Source organism: Micromesistius poutassou (genome assembly GCF_964030765.1).
Source record: "Micromesistius poutassou genome assembly, chromosome: 2".
Lineage (NCBI taxonomy): Eukaryota > Metazoa > Chordata > Actinopteri > Gadiformes > Gadidae > Micromesistius > Micromesistius poutassou.
In genome coordinates this window covers 23,402,267-23,418,381 of record NC_140272.1, presented here as the reverse complement: position 1 = coordinate 23,418,381, position 16,115 = coordinate 23,402,267, and the positions used below count along the sequence as shown (strand labels likewise).

General features: G+C 49.5%; 1 protein-coding gene across 5 annotated transcripts; it reads left to right on the top strand.

Moving 5' to 3' along the window:
* Positions 1-527: 527 nt before the first annotated feature.
* On the top strand, positions 528-15,694 carry eif4enif1 (eukaryotic translation initiation factor 4E nuclear import factor 1). Of its 5 annotated transcripts, none has more exons than XM_084463534.1 (19): positions 528-888; positions 1,527-1,694; positions 1,774-1,847; positions 2,045-2,172; positions 2,727-3,001; positions 3,648-3,846; positions 4,097-4,254; positions 5,167-5,305; positions 6,106-6,282; positions 6,385-6,671; positions 6,931-7,008; positions 9,150-9,351; positions 9,480-9,562; positions 9,646-9,776; positions 11,368-11,449; positions 12,869-12,989; positions 13,351-13,800; positions 13,908-14,078; positions 14,765-15,694. In XM_084463534.1, exons 2-19 carry the CDS (start codon positions 1,578-1,580, stop codon positions 14,947-14,949), a joined length of 3,057 nt encoding a protein of 1,018 aa, XP_084319660.1. In that variant the 5' UTR covers positions 528-888; positions 1,527-1,577; the 3' UTR covers positions 14,950-15,694. The 5 variants fall into 5 exon arrangements, with proteins under 5 accessions (XP_084319660.1, XP_084319661.1, XP_084319658.1 ...); XM_084463535.1 differs by having other exon boundaries at positions 6,385-6,674; positions 6,928-7,008; positions 9,150-9,336; XM_084463532.1 differs by having other exon boundaries at positions 6,385-6,674; positions 6,928-7,008.
* Positions 15,695-16,115: the final 421 nt, after the last annotated feature.

Genomic DNA, 16,115 nt, shown 5'->3' with positions numbered 1-16,115 from the left:
CCAAAAAAAAAAAAAAAAGACATTCCGACTTTTCACTCCTCGTTTAATAAACGATGTATCACATCATTAAAGGCTTAAATCAGTGGTCCAAACTGGCGTCGTCTGGCGTCGCCCTGACAGCCGAGCCGCTGGCGGTTGGTCCGGTGAAAGGGCCCACAACAACAGGGTGCCCCGCGACATGCCTCTCCAACGCACTACAATACAGTGATACATTACATTATATTACATTACATTACATTACAGCAACGCTCACTGCAGACCAGCGATATGGAAACACACACAACACCCATTATAAATCACACACGTTGTAGCACACACTCACTACACTGGAGCAATGCCTCTTCAATAAGACTACACTACAGTAACACTCTTAACAAGACACGTGATACGGAGGAAATATATACACGTATACATTAAAAAAAAAAAAAAAAAAACATAACACTCAATATATAAACCACACGTACGTGCAGCTGCTCGCTCGCTCGCTGCTCAACGGCCGACGTTGCAGCAGGGAATTTGCGTCAGGCGCGCCGGGCCCGCCCGCCGTGCGCCCGGAGGACCTCTTAAAGCGGCGGCTCGCGCAGGTCGCTGCTACGACGGAGAGCGGAGGAGCGAGACCCCCTGAGTCGGCACCACCCGAGCGGCGTTCGTGTACCCCTCGTTATTCACCCTACTTCTCTTTTGATATTGTTCATCCGTTTATTTCCGAAGTGACCGGGCGGACTTGGGGAGGAGGAGGAGGAGGAGGAGGGGGGCGGCGGCGTGTGTTCGCTGGGTGGGCATTATCCCATTCCCCCAGCTAGTTAGCTGGCTAGCTGGAGCTAGGCTAGCTAGCTAGCCCCCGGAGTGCTCCGTGACGGCCAGCGGCGGACGGAGTCCCGACCCGCCGTGAGTGCTTCGTCTGGGGTTGTGTTCCGCTGTTCGAGCCGCTGTACCTGCACGCCGTGGTGCGGTGCGGTGCGGTGTGTGTGTGTAGTCGGGTCGGCCGCCCGGGGCTGCCCGGGGAGGGTTGTGTACATACGCGCTAATGTTGGCTACAAGCTTTGTTAAAAATGCTAACAACAAATTTTTTCAGAAATCTGATCCGATGCAATGTTTAGTGACTGGCCCGACTGCTAGGGGTCCACTGCTCGGCCTCGCCAGGAGAGCTGTATAAGGCTAACTGTAGTTCGTTGTGAATACTTAATTGACGTGTAGGTCTCCCAAAGCGGGTCTCCGGCCGCTATCAATTAACTCTGATTGGCCACTAGCGTCTATTAAGAAGTACTTGTGCTCGACTGCCACAGCACGTCTGACGTTTGTTTAAATGTGCAAGTTATAAAAGCATGAGCATTGTATATTGAAGTTTAATTCACGGCCAATTTGTACTTAATTTAGGCTTAGTGTGACTAGAACCTCAGTCTGTTTCTGAATTCCCTCGTCTCCATCGTGCCTACCCAACTACGATTAATCAAATGACAAGGAAATCACACATGATCAAAGGGGTTTGTATAAATTAAAGTATACATAGAAAATTATTCTTGCAGGGATATTTCCATTCTTGGGTTTGAGGCTCTGGTTGGCTGTACGAGTCAGCCATGGAGACTGAGGCATGTGCTGAGAAGGTCTGGGATGTGGATGTGGCTGTGGCTGTGGAAGTGGAGAAGGTGAAGGAACCACCAGTAGTAACTGTATCTCCTTACAGATACTCCAAGGTAAAGACAGCGGTTAAGGAATCAACATAAACATATATTTTTCAAGTTGACTATGTAAACATTGTGAGCAAACTTGCAGGAGGAGCTTCTGGGAATCAAGGAGTTGCCATGCTCTAATGAAAGGCCAGAATGTCTGGCTGACAAATATGACAGGTATACTTTAATGCTTGGTGACTGTGTACAATGTATAGCTGCTTAGAATGCAATTATTTCATTTCAGTAATGTGTAATCATACAAGCATGACAGTGGTTTTTGAATTGGTTCAATCCAAAAGCTAACGTCAGGGACCTGGTTTGTCATTTGACGTCATGAGGATGTTGGATGTCACAGTGTTCTCTGGTGTCTTTAGTGATGGTGTCTGGGACCCAGAGAAGTGGCATGCCTCCCTGTACCCCGCTTCGGAGCGGACCTCACCAGTGGAGGGCTTCAAGAAGGACTACCTGGAAGATCGAGCTCCTTTGAAGAGAAGAATTCCAGGTAAGAGGCTACAGTTAATATTAAAGGGTCCCGTCATAATGACATGCAGTGCTGGAACATGTAAGGAAATGGGAATGTAGCATTTTGAAGTAGTTAAATGGGCATTTGTGAGCTTGTATCTTGCCACTTTGTCTTCATCTCCTTCTGAGAGTTGGTTTGAGAAGCTTTGAGAGTTGTAATGGGAGATTTTATTAACTAAATGGAGGAAATGTTCCCGGCTCCCCCAGCACCCTGTTGTAGTTCATGCACCCGTGATGGACAGGCTAGATGCCCCCCCCCCTGACCCATTCAGACGTAATGCACTGATCAGAAATGAGCTGGGAGTAGTCTAAAACTCTAAATTGTGAAATGGATATCTCAGAGTGCAGTTCACTCAATAACTGATGGGCCATGTCTAATAAATTATACTAATGACTTTAATGTTTTGAGCCATTATTGAAAACGTAGAGGGAGGAGACTCGTGGAGGGAAAGTTAACATCTGTCTGTGATCCTCTTGAATGGAACAGAAACAGATCTCTTCACCGGTCACTTATCCACGTTTCCGCGCCCTCAGATCCCCGTGAGAGACTAAAGGAGGACGACCTGGACGTGGTCCTCAGCCCCCAGCGGCGGAGCTTTGGAGGAGGCTGTCAGGGCATCGCCGCCCCCGCCCCCCCGGCCCGCCGCCCCGTCAGCCCCCTGGAGAACAAGGAGAACGAGAGCCTCCGCCTGGGCGGCGCGCGGCGCATCGGCAGCGGGCGCATCATCCCGGCCCGGGCCTTCGAGAGGGAGGCCCGCCTGGAGAAGGAGAGGGAGCGGGAGAGGGACTTCAAGGACAAGAGGTTCAGGGTGCGTTCAGGAGCCTGCGGCGACCAGGCGGCCCGGCTCTTCTTTCAGCCACCAGAAAATTAGCTTCACTTTGTTGGATACGAAAACAAATTTCTCTTCAAACATCTCGTTTGGAGTTCTGTAGTGATGGGCAAACATCGCTTTATTTAGTTTTTTTGTTAAGCTATTTTTGAAATATGGAATTGTGTAAACCTCCGTTTCAGTTTGGTTGGTTTTAAAACATTAATATTAAAGCTAGGTTAGGCAATTTGGAGTTACCAGTCGCAGTAGAGCGATATTGAAAGTATCCGTCTGAAAAGAGTGTCTTCCTCCAAGGCCGCTCTCTTTAAAAACATTTCTATAGCGTCTAGCTTTGAGAAGACTCAAACATGTTGCATTAATGCTCGGGCAAAAGCTGGCTTGAGACGGCAAGCCATCCAATAATTTCATTCTAGTCAAATGAAATGATTGGAGCCTTATTACATGACAGCAACAGCCACATACACCACATTTAAACCAACCAATCAGTCAGGGGACTTGATTTGCTGCCCACGTGTAAAGATCGGTTAAACAAATATTTGATTAATGCGTCTACAATACATGTCTTTACCCTGGCTTTATTAGATTAGTCTGGATGTGTTTGTGTTGACATATTCCTCCCATGCAGAGAGACTTTGGGGACAAACGGGTGTTCAGCGAGAGGAGAAGGAACGACTCGTATGCGGAGGAGGAGCCCGAGTGGTTCTCCTGCGGCCCTACCAGCCAATCAGAGACCATCGAGCTCATTGGATTTGATGACAAGATCCTGGAGGAGGATAAGCGCCGGTCCAAGCGGTCGAGGAGGCGCACGGAGTCTGTGAAGGAAGGCATGTTGAGTCTTCATGTTAAGAGACGCCGATGATCCAGCGGTTCACGGGCAGCCAGGGTTTATCTTTATAATCTGCCAATTGTTGGACACTTGTCTGGACAATGTTTTGGAATACCTTCAGGCTCTGATCAAGGTTGGGGACGGCCCTAACCCTGGCTGTCTCGATGCCATGCCCTTCCAGTTGGCTGGAGCAACAATATAGTTGAGTATTGGAACACTCTTTTTAAAAGGATTGTTTGTGTTTGCAGAGTGTAACGGCGGGCTGCCGGAGGAGCCCGACGTGGTCCGAGACTCGACCGCCGACCAGGAGGTCCCCCACCCAGAGGTCCTGCCAGAGCAGTCGGGCGGAGACTTTGACTTCAACGAGTTCTTCAACCTGGAGAAGACGATGCCAGGACTGGCCTCCGTAAGTCCCGAACACTGCGCCATGTCTAGTCCTCATGTGTGCATTAGTGGGTGTTTAAGTTCAAAGTGTACTTTATTGTCAATCGTACCATGCAACACGTAATTACACAGAATCGAAATTGCGTTTCCCCATACTCCAAAATGTGCAAGTAATATTTGTAACACATAACATAAAAGTGCAAAAAGACAGCAACAATAGACACAACACAACAACAATAGAGTCAATATGAGGTATGTTATTGAGGAGCAGTAATAGAAGGTGCAATATAATAAGGTGCAAGTACAAAAGTAGCAGCAAGAAGATACAAGGGGATACATACTGTGCATATAAGGGCAGATTACAGACATTGGTTTATGTCTGTAATCTGGGGGGGTAACGCTACGCGTATTCAAACTGAAATATTTCGGTACGGGTCTTAACGGTTCGATGCACGTTTCATTTTGTTACGTACCGAGAAAAAGTTTTTTTTAGAATTAAGTTTTTACTGATTATCACACTCGGAGTGCCTTGTCTTGTCCTGATGTTTTGTGTTGAGGACCACAATGGAAATAAGTCCTGGACTTTATTGTGTTTTTATCCTCAATTGTATTTGATGTCTTCATTTGTGTAAGGCATTTGTTTGATACAATTTAATAAATCAATATCAACTTGTTTAATAAAAACTGGTGTACCGAAAAACATCAACCGTGACTTAAAAACCGAGGAACGTACCGAATCGTGACTTTAGTGTATCGTTACACCCCTAGTTCAAAATATATGAATAGTCACGGTCAGTTTACGGTCAGGAGTCTCATCCTCCTCTACAAGGGGCCTCCGGGGCCCTTGTAGAAGAGGCTCATCCTCCTCCACAAGGGGCCGTCGGGGCCCTTGGCTCTTGTTGTGCAGCTGTTAAAGCCGTGTTGTGATGTCCAGATGATAGAGGACGTTCTGGGAGAAGGGCCGGTGTCCGCCAGCCGCTTCAGCCAGTGGTTCTCCAGTAACCTCAGTCCGTCAGGGAGCCGCTCCAGCAGCCTGAGGTCCACGCCGCATGAGGAGCTGGAGCGTCTAGCAGGTAAACACTCCTCCGCTGCCGTCTGACTCAGCCACACGCTGCTCAAGATACAAACCGCTGGAAATAAACACTGACACACTGGAGCACCACGTAGTGATCAATGTGACGGTGTTATAAAGGCAACATGGCACGTCTGACTCTGAAAGCGATGGACAGTAGCTGGGTAAACTTTTGTTACTCATCCTCTGAGGGGCTTCAGAGAGCTAACATTCACACATTACGCCTTATGTTGCTTTTTTCGTCTGGCCTTCGAGGAAGGAGGTAGGGTTTGAATGAATGCAGTAGCTGACATCAAGTGATCTGCCCTTAACTTTTTTAGTTGACCACTTTAAGAAATGACTTTGCCCACATTTCTCACTACATTTCTCATTCAATGCTTTTTGAATATTTAAAGTGTCAGTGAACGACATTAATTATTCATTGCATATTGGGTCTACTGTGATTTTCATTGGTCATCTGTGCCCGATGTTAAGGTTACTAAAATAAGAACAAAAGTTGGAGAAAACGGGTGTTGCCTAGGTTGGTCGCTGTCAATGTAGTTGGGACGTGTGTGTGTGAGACAAAGCTTTCTCAGTCTTTGTTGAAATGGGTGCCAATAGGCTGGCATAAATTACAGAACGGACTTCCCTTTCAGCCTATCCCTGTAGGCTCCTTGATATCGTTTTAGGGCCTCATTTGATTGTTGGTGGGTCTTCCAATCGATGCCACTCATTTAATATCCTTCACAGTGGATGATTTGGCCCCTTGATGGTCAGTTTGACCAAATGCCAGATTGATGCAACAGTGTTGTCTGCCTCCAGGTCTGGAGCCTCACTGCAGCTCGCCCAGCCACGGCCCCCCACCATACTTCACACCCATACAGTCGTCCGACCGCAAGGAGAAAGTGGACATCCTGGAGCTGCTCAACAAAGCCAAGATAGATCTGAAGCCCCTCCTCTCCACCCTGACCGTCAACAAAGCCCGCCTACGCGAGAGCAGTGAGTGCACCTAGTCGCTAACATCGTTTGAGTGCTGCTTTTCTTCCAACGCTTGTCGTGGCCCGACCAGGTTTTTCTCAAGTGTTTCTGGCGGTTTTCCAGCTCACTCGGGAGTGGTGCTGTCCCTGGAGGAGGTGGAGGGCGGCATGAAGGGCATGAAGCTCCAGGCCGGGCCCCAGCCCCGACGGGCCCCCCAGCAGACCAGAGGAGACGGGACCCCCGTCATGGTGGAGCACCTGGAGGAGGCCCTGACCAGCGGCTCCAGTGCTCGGCCGCGCCCACGCGACCCCGACATGTCGGCCTTCAACAAGCTAGTCAGCAGCATGAAGGCCAGCGGGACTCTGCCAGCGAGGCCCAAAGGAGGCGGCGGCGGCAGCAGCAACAACAACAACGTAGGTCCAGCCCTCAGGATGGCTCTCAGGATGCTCTAGGAATGGTTGTGTTGGGACTCTCAGTAATATGGTCTTAAAATAATATTGAACTATGTCCTGAAGACTTCTTACATTTTGATGTGCTTGATCTAAATAGTTAATGCAAATAGTTGATGTAAATTCTACCACGTTTAAACAAAAATGAAGTTTTATTTGCGTACGTTGCGTGATGGATTTGCCTTTGGGAGCTGGTTTCACCGTCCTCTCCCTCCAGCAGCACCCTGCGGACCCGGCTGTGGTGAGCATGTCTGAGGTCCCGCCTCCAGTGCAGCAGCAGCAGAAGAACATATTCCACGTATGTATGATTAATGTTATGTCTAGCGCTGGAGATCATTGGCCTCACAGAGCCAGCCTCAGTATGGCGTCCTGCCGCCATGAGTTCACAGGCAGCTTGGTTCAGACTCGATTCAGTTGGCCGTACAGCCAACCCAGTGGGTTTTATTTTTACGTTTCTTGATTAGTAGATTTATGCTGATTTAGAAGTAAAGACTTCTGTGCGGTTTATTAATAACTGGTGTTCATTGTTAATTATCTTGTGACTGCAAATCAGCAGTGAGTTGTTAAACTCCCCATCCAGACCCCTCCTGTACCTTCAGTTGGTCAACCGTTGAACTACCAACTATTGCACGTTATCATTCAGTAGCTGCTTTTGTTTCGTCAAACACAAGTCAGCCCTCACAAGCTGCCCATGCTAGGTTGGTGCTCAGACGCTAGACCTCTGAAGAATAAGTCCCGCCTCCGAGGCTCCGGTTCCCTCGGTCCAATGTCTACGGGGAACAACACGGGGTTTATGAATGATCGTACATAACAAACTCTGTGGGTGGCGGAGAAGTAAAATCGGCGTCACATTTTGAACGACACACTTTTTCCATCTAGTTTCGACTGGCTTTTTGAAAACTAGTAAGTCCCGCCTCCTACTATTCGGAGGCGGGACTTACACTTCAGAGGTCTATGCCCACGTTTCCGTTGTGTTAGCGTGCGGCTGCACAGGCTCACTGCCTGGGAGACGGGAGGCACGTAGTTCTAGTTCTGCCGTCAGAGCCGGGGTGACGGGTTAACGTCTGGGGCTCTGACCGACCCGAGGGCCACGGCTGACCTGGTCACACTAACCTCACACAGCCAGTGGCTGATAAGAACAGGTCATTTAAGATAAGGGTACACCAGCACAGTGAAAGCTAATGCTAATTCACTTGGAGCGTCTATGGGTCATTCACCGCCCCACGGTGTTATTTCCCAGTAAATGGTATGCAATTCAGATTCTATTGGTTTCAAAGTAAGGTTTCGGAAATACCCAAAAAGTCGACAGTGGAAAAAAGCCCAGCTTATTGAACTAGCTCATTGATTGGCAGAGGAAGAACTTGTTGAAGCCTTTGTTTCGTCGTCCAGAGGAACGTGTTTGGTGACTATCATGGTTTGACAGTAAATGCGGTACCAGTTATATGTATACGTGTCATATCGTCTGTGATTAGCTGAGCACATATTGAAATTGACCGGCCATTGTTTGGTTATCGTCACCAAACTGGGACCACTGGTTAACTGGGATAAGGCTCTACCATAAGGGTACTGTCGGCGGTGGAAACGCGAGCCGTAACTGAGCTGGACCGCACCTTCACTACTGGGCCAAGGACCTGGACCTAAGCACCCCCGCCGGGGGAAACGCTCCAGTGCACAGCGTTCAGTTGGCAGCCCAACATATCATTGCCCGGACTTCTTACTGGCCGTGTCTTAAACCGTGAGCATGCGTAGCGGAATGTAAACACAGAATGTAATCTTGGAGGTTTGCTCTTTGGTGCGACCAATTGTAGAGCAGTATTGGCCACGGAAATTCATATGCAGTCACTGGTGTTTGACAGAACATAAATCCAGCTATATGAGCTGAGCACTCGTTTGGAAGATGATGGATGTCAGTTGTCGCCCACCGCCTCATTTCTGATCGCGTGCGCACAGTGAGGGTGGGTTTAACAAGGAGCATGGCAGAGCAGTCAAATGGGACGAATATTTAGGTTTTTACCTCACTGAAAATGGTACTGATAACGTTTGCGTGTTGTAAATACGGAACCATTTTATATCTGGGTTGTGGGATCGGAGTGGCTGAACAGTTGCACGTTGGGATGGGAGACGCTCGTCAAACACTGCAGGCAGCGGTCAGGACCTCGTGAGAGGTGGCTGAGGGGTCACTAGGTGGTCAGTCTCTGACCCTACCTGTCTGTTCAGGACCTCCTGGCTGAGGTCACTAGGTGGTCAGTCTGACCCTACCTGTCTGTTCAGGACCTCCTGGCTGAGGTCACTAGGTGGTCAGTCTCTGACCCTACCTGTCTGTTCAGGACCTCCTGGCTGAGGTCACTAGGTGGTCAGTCTCTGACCCTACCTGTCTGTTCAGGACCTCCTGGCTGAGGTCACTAGGTGGTCAGTCTCTGACCCTACCTGTCTGTTCAGGACCTCCTGGGCGGGCCGGCTCGTCCTCGCAGCAGCTCGCCCACATTACTGAGTGGCCTCCTGGGCTCCGAGGACCCCCACTCTGCCCCCCTACACGGCCTGCTGCACAAGGGCCCGTCCCCGCCGCTGTACTCACAGAGGGCCCCCTCACCGGACTACTTCCATGGACACATGCAGCCTCCAGCAGGTAAATCTGTCAATGGTAAGCAATGTTCACATCCTCACACGTTTTTGCCGGTTGACGTTTTGACGGCTCATGCTCCCTTCTCCCCTGTATGCCGAATGTCCTCAAACTGCACGCTCTGACTTCTCCGATGACTTATTCACAAGGGTTTCCTGTTGGACCGCAGTCGTTACCGCAGTTTACAGACATGCACCGCTCCGTCAGCCCAGGACCCACCGCACAGCAGCAGGTGAGGGCCGGACGTCTGGGCTACTGTGACGCCTTTGAGTGCCTCTGCATCCTCTTTATTTGAACCCGCTGGTGTCCCCGCAGATGAGGGCGCTCTCCATGGCAGTGAACCACGCAGACCTGGAAGCCCTGGCCTACCAGCAGGAGCTCCACGCCCACCACCAATACCAGCAGTGCTACAATAAGCAGACGCAGGACAAATCCTTCAGAAACAGGCCAGTTCAACCCTCTTACTACTCAGTCAGCACTCTACAGCCACACTTGCAATGACCTGTTGCATATTTTCCAGCCCGCGTGTCACTGATTACACGCTTCTTTCCTTGCAATTTGATAGGACTCAAGTCATTGGATCTGCCTGAGTTGTAATGCATTAATGTGGGTCACATTAACTAAGAAATTAACTACTCAATATATTATGCAGTGATGGTGTGATTTTAATCGCATATGCTCTGAAAAATGATTGTGTCTGAAGAGAAATGTGTATCAACCTGTATATTGGGCTGGTATCAAATCGGGGGAGAACAACTTCTTGTCCTGGTCAACTACAGCTAGCAAAGCAACTACAAGGTTTTAAACTAATCATACGTCAACACGATGAGGGTTAGCCCATTTTTCTGTACTCATTTTTCTGTATAAAGTTACCTCAACCAGCCAGAATGATGACGACCGAGAAAACGATGTCACTTGGCAGATAAGAAGTAATTTGTCGCCACAGCTTCTTACGTAAATCCCTCGTCATTTCAAGGAGACCTTTGTTCAGATGCACTCGGATCACAGGTCTGACTGCGAGTATAGAGAGTACACCGGTGTACAATTTGCGCTACGGTATGGATGTTGACGTTACCTTGTGACCGGTAGATCACATGAGCGCTACAGAAGCAATGATGTAGTACCAGAGACGCAGTTGTTTATTCATAATACCATCCGGACGGAGGCACACATCTTTTGGCCGTGTTCTATAAGATATTCTAGAACACTCCGGGAGCTCCGGCAGGCCAAAAGCTGTGTGTGCCTGGATGAGATTATGAATAAATGAGTGAGTCGGGTTCTTCGACGTCTCTGGTCCTTCCACATCAATCTGAAGTCGTGGTTCAATCTGGACCTCGGAGTCAAAGCCAAAGTTTCTTTCCCCAATTCCTTCTCCACCATGGCAGAGAATCAATACATGGGTCTTATTTTGCAAACCCATACCCGCGATACATTCCGCACCTGACCAGACCCGCTATAAATGAGATGAGATGTATATATATATGCGCCGACCTGCAACCGAAGGAAATTTAGACACATTAGATGGAACGCCGGGGAATTACACTACCTGGTGTTGGTGTGGGGCTTTAGATTGCTGTGCATCGCAAAACCCGCGACCGACCCGCGCTGTTCAGGCGGTCCAACCCGACCCGCACATCCAAATTGTGCCGGTCACAGCAGGACTCTGACCGAGATAACCCCCACTACGAGTCTTTACATGTTGTGGAAGGACCAGAGACGTCCGAGAACCCGCATTCAATAGATTCATGTCTCCACCGGTGAAATTCTTCTTTAAGGCACCACTTCGCCCGCAGGGGAAGTGGTGCCTTACTCCTAAGTGTCATATGTGATTTTGGGTGTAAAACTGCTCTAAAGAACAAAGAGCCACCCCTGTCAGAGGCTTAGTTGTATCTCAGGGTAAAGACGTGCCCCCGCAAAGCTGTGGAAAAGGGCGGTTTCTGGGGTCTGCGGTGCGCTAGTAACAGTGCTACCACCTGATGCACAAAGTAACGTGAAAACAGCCCGTTTTAAAATCTGTGTTGTTCTTCCAAACCACAGGCAAACCAGGACAAATCATTCCCCAGGCCCCGGCTCTCACCAAGGGGACCGGAATTCTCCTGGGAATGCAGTCACTAGCATGGTGAGTCGCCTGGACAACTTCCAGGTTTTAGGTTAATTGATTTTGCTGTCAAATGTCCAACCGCCCAATGGTGCAGAACGGCACAATGCACCGGGGGACTGGACACGTTCTAGGATCATGTTCCTGAAGGGTAGAAGATGATACGCAAGATTTGATTTCAGGTTTTGTTAGGTGTTCATAATGGCTCCCGGTGGATGGCACTGCGGTGCCTACAGAGGTGCACGTTCTGAAGTCTCACCTAAAGCCTGAAGGAGCAGCACCGCCGCCGGCTGCCCTAGGGTTTAGATGATGTGCCTCCGTACGCCGTCCTTTTTAACAAAATGCTGCAACACTGATGGATTCTTTGACATGGTGTAACGAAGTATGCAGCAGAGTAAATGTTCAGTAGGTTAAAGGTCCAGTGTGTAGAGCTAGTGTAAATCTAGCGGGACTGGCAGAAGTGTTTTTTTAATTTGTGTAAAAGCCCATGAAAACAAGTATTGCTGTGCTTTGGTTCCTGTAGGTTGAGCCCTTTCTCTCTGCATGGGGCGCGGGTCTTCTGTCATAGAGAACAACCTATATTCACCTACCGCAGTGGACGTTAACATTGAGTTGTAGTGATGACGGCTATTGAGATGAATGCTCAATACAGTATCAGATGGCCATCAATCAATACCGTCGATGAATGTAATTCACCACTGGCTGCAGAGAGAGGACTGACACTTACATGCTGTGTGTTGACGATGACAAGAGTGACCTGTGATTGGTTCAACTGTTTTATTAACAGTTTTACAGCAGGGATGGTGAGGATAGTTATATCTTCGTAACTTCTGTTGACCTCCCCTTCAGCGGACGTTGCCCGCATGTAGCGACAAACAACCACAGTGAGAGTCTCTTGCAAAACAAAATGGCTGGTTGAAAGGGACTATTTCGTTCATAGTAGTCTGGGGGTAAAGACGGGACATTTGACATTATGTCACTGTCAGAGCGCTGATATCGAGATGTATGTTACGCCGCGTTCACACTACCGCCGTCGTCGAAATGCATTGTGGGTCCGTCCGTTCCCTCGGCTCCGTATCCTGCGTCAAAAAGTTGAGATGTTCAACTTTTCAGGCAGCGATGGAGCCGTTGGCCAATCAGATAGTGTTATGCAAATATCCAAATATGTCCAATGAAATCGCCTTTGTAATACAACCCGGGAAAACACATGATATGCCAAAAGGCCCTCATCCGTCAACGGACGGCGGTAGTGTGAACGGTGTTACAGCTCCTCAACTAGTCCAAACTAAACTCACTGGGGCTTTGTTTACATGATGTCCAGTCTTTTCTTAAAGGCATAGAACACATTTGTCAGCACATCCATTGAGACCGATTCATATTTAACACTGAACAGATATGTTCCTGAACACACCTTGACTCATGTCTGTACTCCCGTTCCAGATATCGGCGTCGTTCACGCCCACATCTGTGATTCGCAAAATGTACGAGACAAAAGAAAAGACGAGAGACGAACAAGGAAGTCGACCTGACGGAAAGGAGGAGGCCATCCACCCTCAAGACGGTATACAGCATGAACACATGATGTTGTACATGAAGAATCTTTGTACATTGGATGGTGAACGACATGAATACGTATTATTGTACATGAATGTGCCATGTTTTTGACGTTTTACGACATGAACACAACACCATGATGCACACGTTGTACTAGAGGGGGGAAGCACAGGGTGCCAAAACTGCCCGTGACACACATATTATTGCGATACAGCACAATTATTATAGATATTTGGAGCCAGTGTATCGTTTCTCGTATCGCACGAATAAGTGTGAGGATATATTTGTACCTATTTCTACCATGGGCTTTAATGCAAAGAAATTACAATAACTGTACACATTTTCACATTAATCTTTTTCTAAACTAGACGGCGGTTCCCTCAACGCCTGCCTGGAGTCGCTGTCTGGAGGCGGCTCTCAGCCCGGCGGTCTGAAGGCCGGTCCACAGAACATGCCCGGCAAGGACGAGCGGCTCAGGCCCGGCTCGGCCGGCCACCACGCGCCCCCCATGGTCTCCTCGGGGCCCGGCCCGGCTCCCCACCACGCCCCCCCCATGGTCTCCTCGGGGCCAGGCCCGGCGCCCCACCACGCCCCCCCCATGGTCTCCTCGGGGCCCGGCCCGGCTGGCCACCACGCGCCCCCCATGGCCTCCTCGGGGGCCGGCTCGGCCTTCCCGCGGCCCATGTACCAGGTGCCGCTGCTGCCCCACCTCCCCATGGTGCGGCCGCCCCCTCCCCAGCTCCACCCCAGCGTGGTGCAGCGGATGCTGGCGCAGGGCATCCAGCCGCAGCCGCTGGGCCCCGCCCTGATGCAGTCGGGTTGGTTGTGGTTCTCGTCCTGCAGTCTGTAGCTCGTCTTGTCTTCGTGGCGCCGTTAGAAGCGTGCTCAGTCTCCCTCATTGGACCGGTTGTGTTTTTGGCCCCAGGCATGTTCCCGTCCCACATGGACCTGGCTCAGCTCCGCGGCCTGCCGCCCACCCTGCTGGGGCCCCCGCTGTACCCTCTGGGGGCCACGGGGAACCCTCTTCTACCTCCCAGGGCCAATGCCCAGATGCAGCTAGCAGTGATGCAGCAACAACTCCAGCAACAGCGACAAGGTAACAACCGTCGCGTCTCCGCGCTGAAGAGTTCGGCTCGCAGCAGAAACAGGCATCAAGTTATTCAATAACGCGCAGGTTTAAGCAAGCACTCCGATTGGTCAATTCCCGTTCTCGAGCGTGTTTAAATGCCTGGTGAAAGAACGGACAATAAGATCGTGCCTAATTACAGAAAGTATCGCTACGCTAACTAGCCGAAACTACTTTCATGAGCCTAGTTTCCATAACAACGTTCAACTGACCAAGAGTCGGCTATCGTTACTATAGGAACTATTTTCTGATGGAGATGAACTCGGGCAGAAAGCTTGAATTTGAGGGCAAATTAACCCACAATATGGAAATATTTGACAATATTGTTGATAATGAAGATGGTTTGTGTTATTGAATCGCAGTCTTACACTCGATGGCGTTCGTACCCGACGCACAGGACCTCATAACGCGGTGCTTCACGTACCAATAATGACATTCAAGAACGCCATCTCGTGTAAGATTGCTTAAAAGTTGTGCTTCTGACTTAAAGATGGATGGAGATCTGTAGAGATAAACCTATAGATGCAAGTCTCTCTCTGTAGTTGGTGTTCTTCTCTATGGCTCCGTGTGCAATGGGACCTGGCCCAGCGCAGTCAGAGTTTGGCGGACGGTCTTCAGTCCCCGTGACGTTAACGCCTGCTCTCGTTCCGCTGCAGGCCACCCAGGAGCCGCGGTGTCGCACTCCCAGAACCACGGCCACCACCGGACTAACGCTCAGCGGCACGGCGGGAGCCCCCCCCTCGGCCTGGCCAAGTGGTTCGGCTCGGACGTCCTCCAGCAGCCCCTCCCCTCCATGCCCGCCAAGGTCATCAGCGTGGACGAGCTGGAGTTCCGGCCGTGAAGCCACCCCCGCCACCCCCCCCCCCCCCCCCGCCGGCGCGCCGTCCGTCACCGCCTCCCCATTATGGGGGAAAATGTGAACTTTAATTTGAGAGAAAGTGCAGACATGGATTGTCTGGCCGTGCTCCGTCTTCAACCCTGAAGTCACTGTCTTTTGATTTCTGAGAAAAGGGAAGACAAGTTATGGTGAATTGTTTTTTGAAGAATTTTTTTCTCCCCTCTTTTTGTATTTTACTTGCGGTAAAGTAATTAGTGTACAGGCCCTACATTGTACAGACAAATGGTAAAGAAACATATTCTCCCTGTGTATATAAAGCTATGGTTTCTTGGGGTGGTGAAGACTGAACTAACCATGGTTCGGTGGAATTCTGCGGAGACGACGTGGTGGCGGTGGCGCTGCCGTCCGGTCGTCCCTCTGCACTGTGAAAGGGCTCCTGAAGTGTTGACCAGCGGCGTGACGGCGGGTGCACTCAACCAAGTTGCCCTACATGACGTGGTGTGGCCCCTGGTCGACATGTGACTGACGCAAATATCGAGGTCTGGAGGAATTGGCAATTGTTGGTGTGCCGTTATTATTATTTTTCTGTTTTTTTTTTCTTTTTAACTTACACCCTCCCATCCAACTGTCACTGGGGAGAAGCACTGCTCTAAATCAAGTTATTGTATTTCTTTTGGAGGGGGGTGGCTGGGATTCAGTTTATGCCTATGTGCTAGTCAATTATAGAAGCACAATTAGAGTTAATAAATAAAAAGTTAAGTAAAACTCAGTTGGTGTCTGTTTACAATGTTTCCTGCTGTCTGTCAAACGTGATGTCCTACTTGTACGCTCAGTTTGCGCCATGTTTTGAAAAGCATGTGCATTCATCATGGCTAAACATTAAATTGACTGCACTTGTAGCTGTACGCCTCTGTTGTATAGTGTTGAGCTTTGAAGCCCTATACCTAAATTATCCGAATGGCGCTGTTGGCATTAAGGGTTATAAAGGAGATGTCTCTAACGAGAACGCAGCCCAATACGGATGGTTGTAAACAAGTCGACACAAACAGCTGTACGCCGTTTGGGGTATGATGTTTATCATTAGACCGGGAAGACAAACCGTGGACTAAACCACTTCCAGGGCTTTTTTTTTTCTAAAATAAAGTTTTGAAGTTTATGGAAAAAAAAAA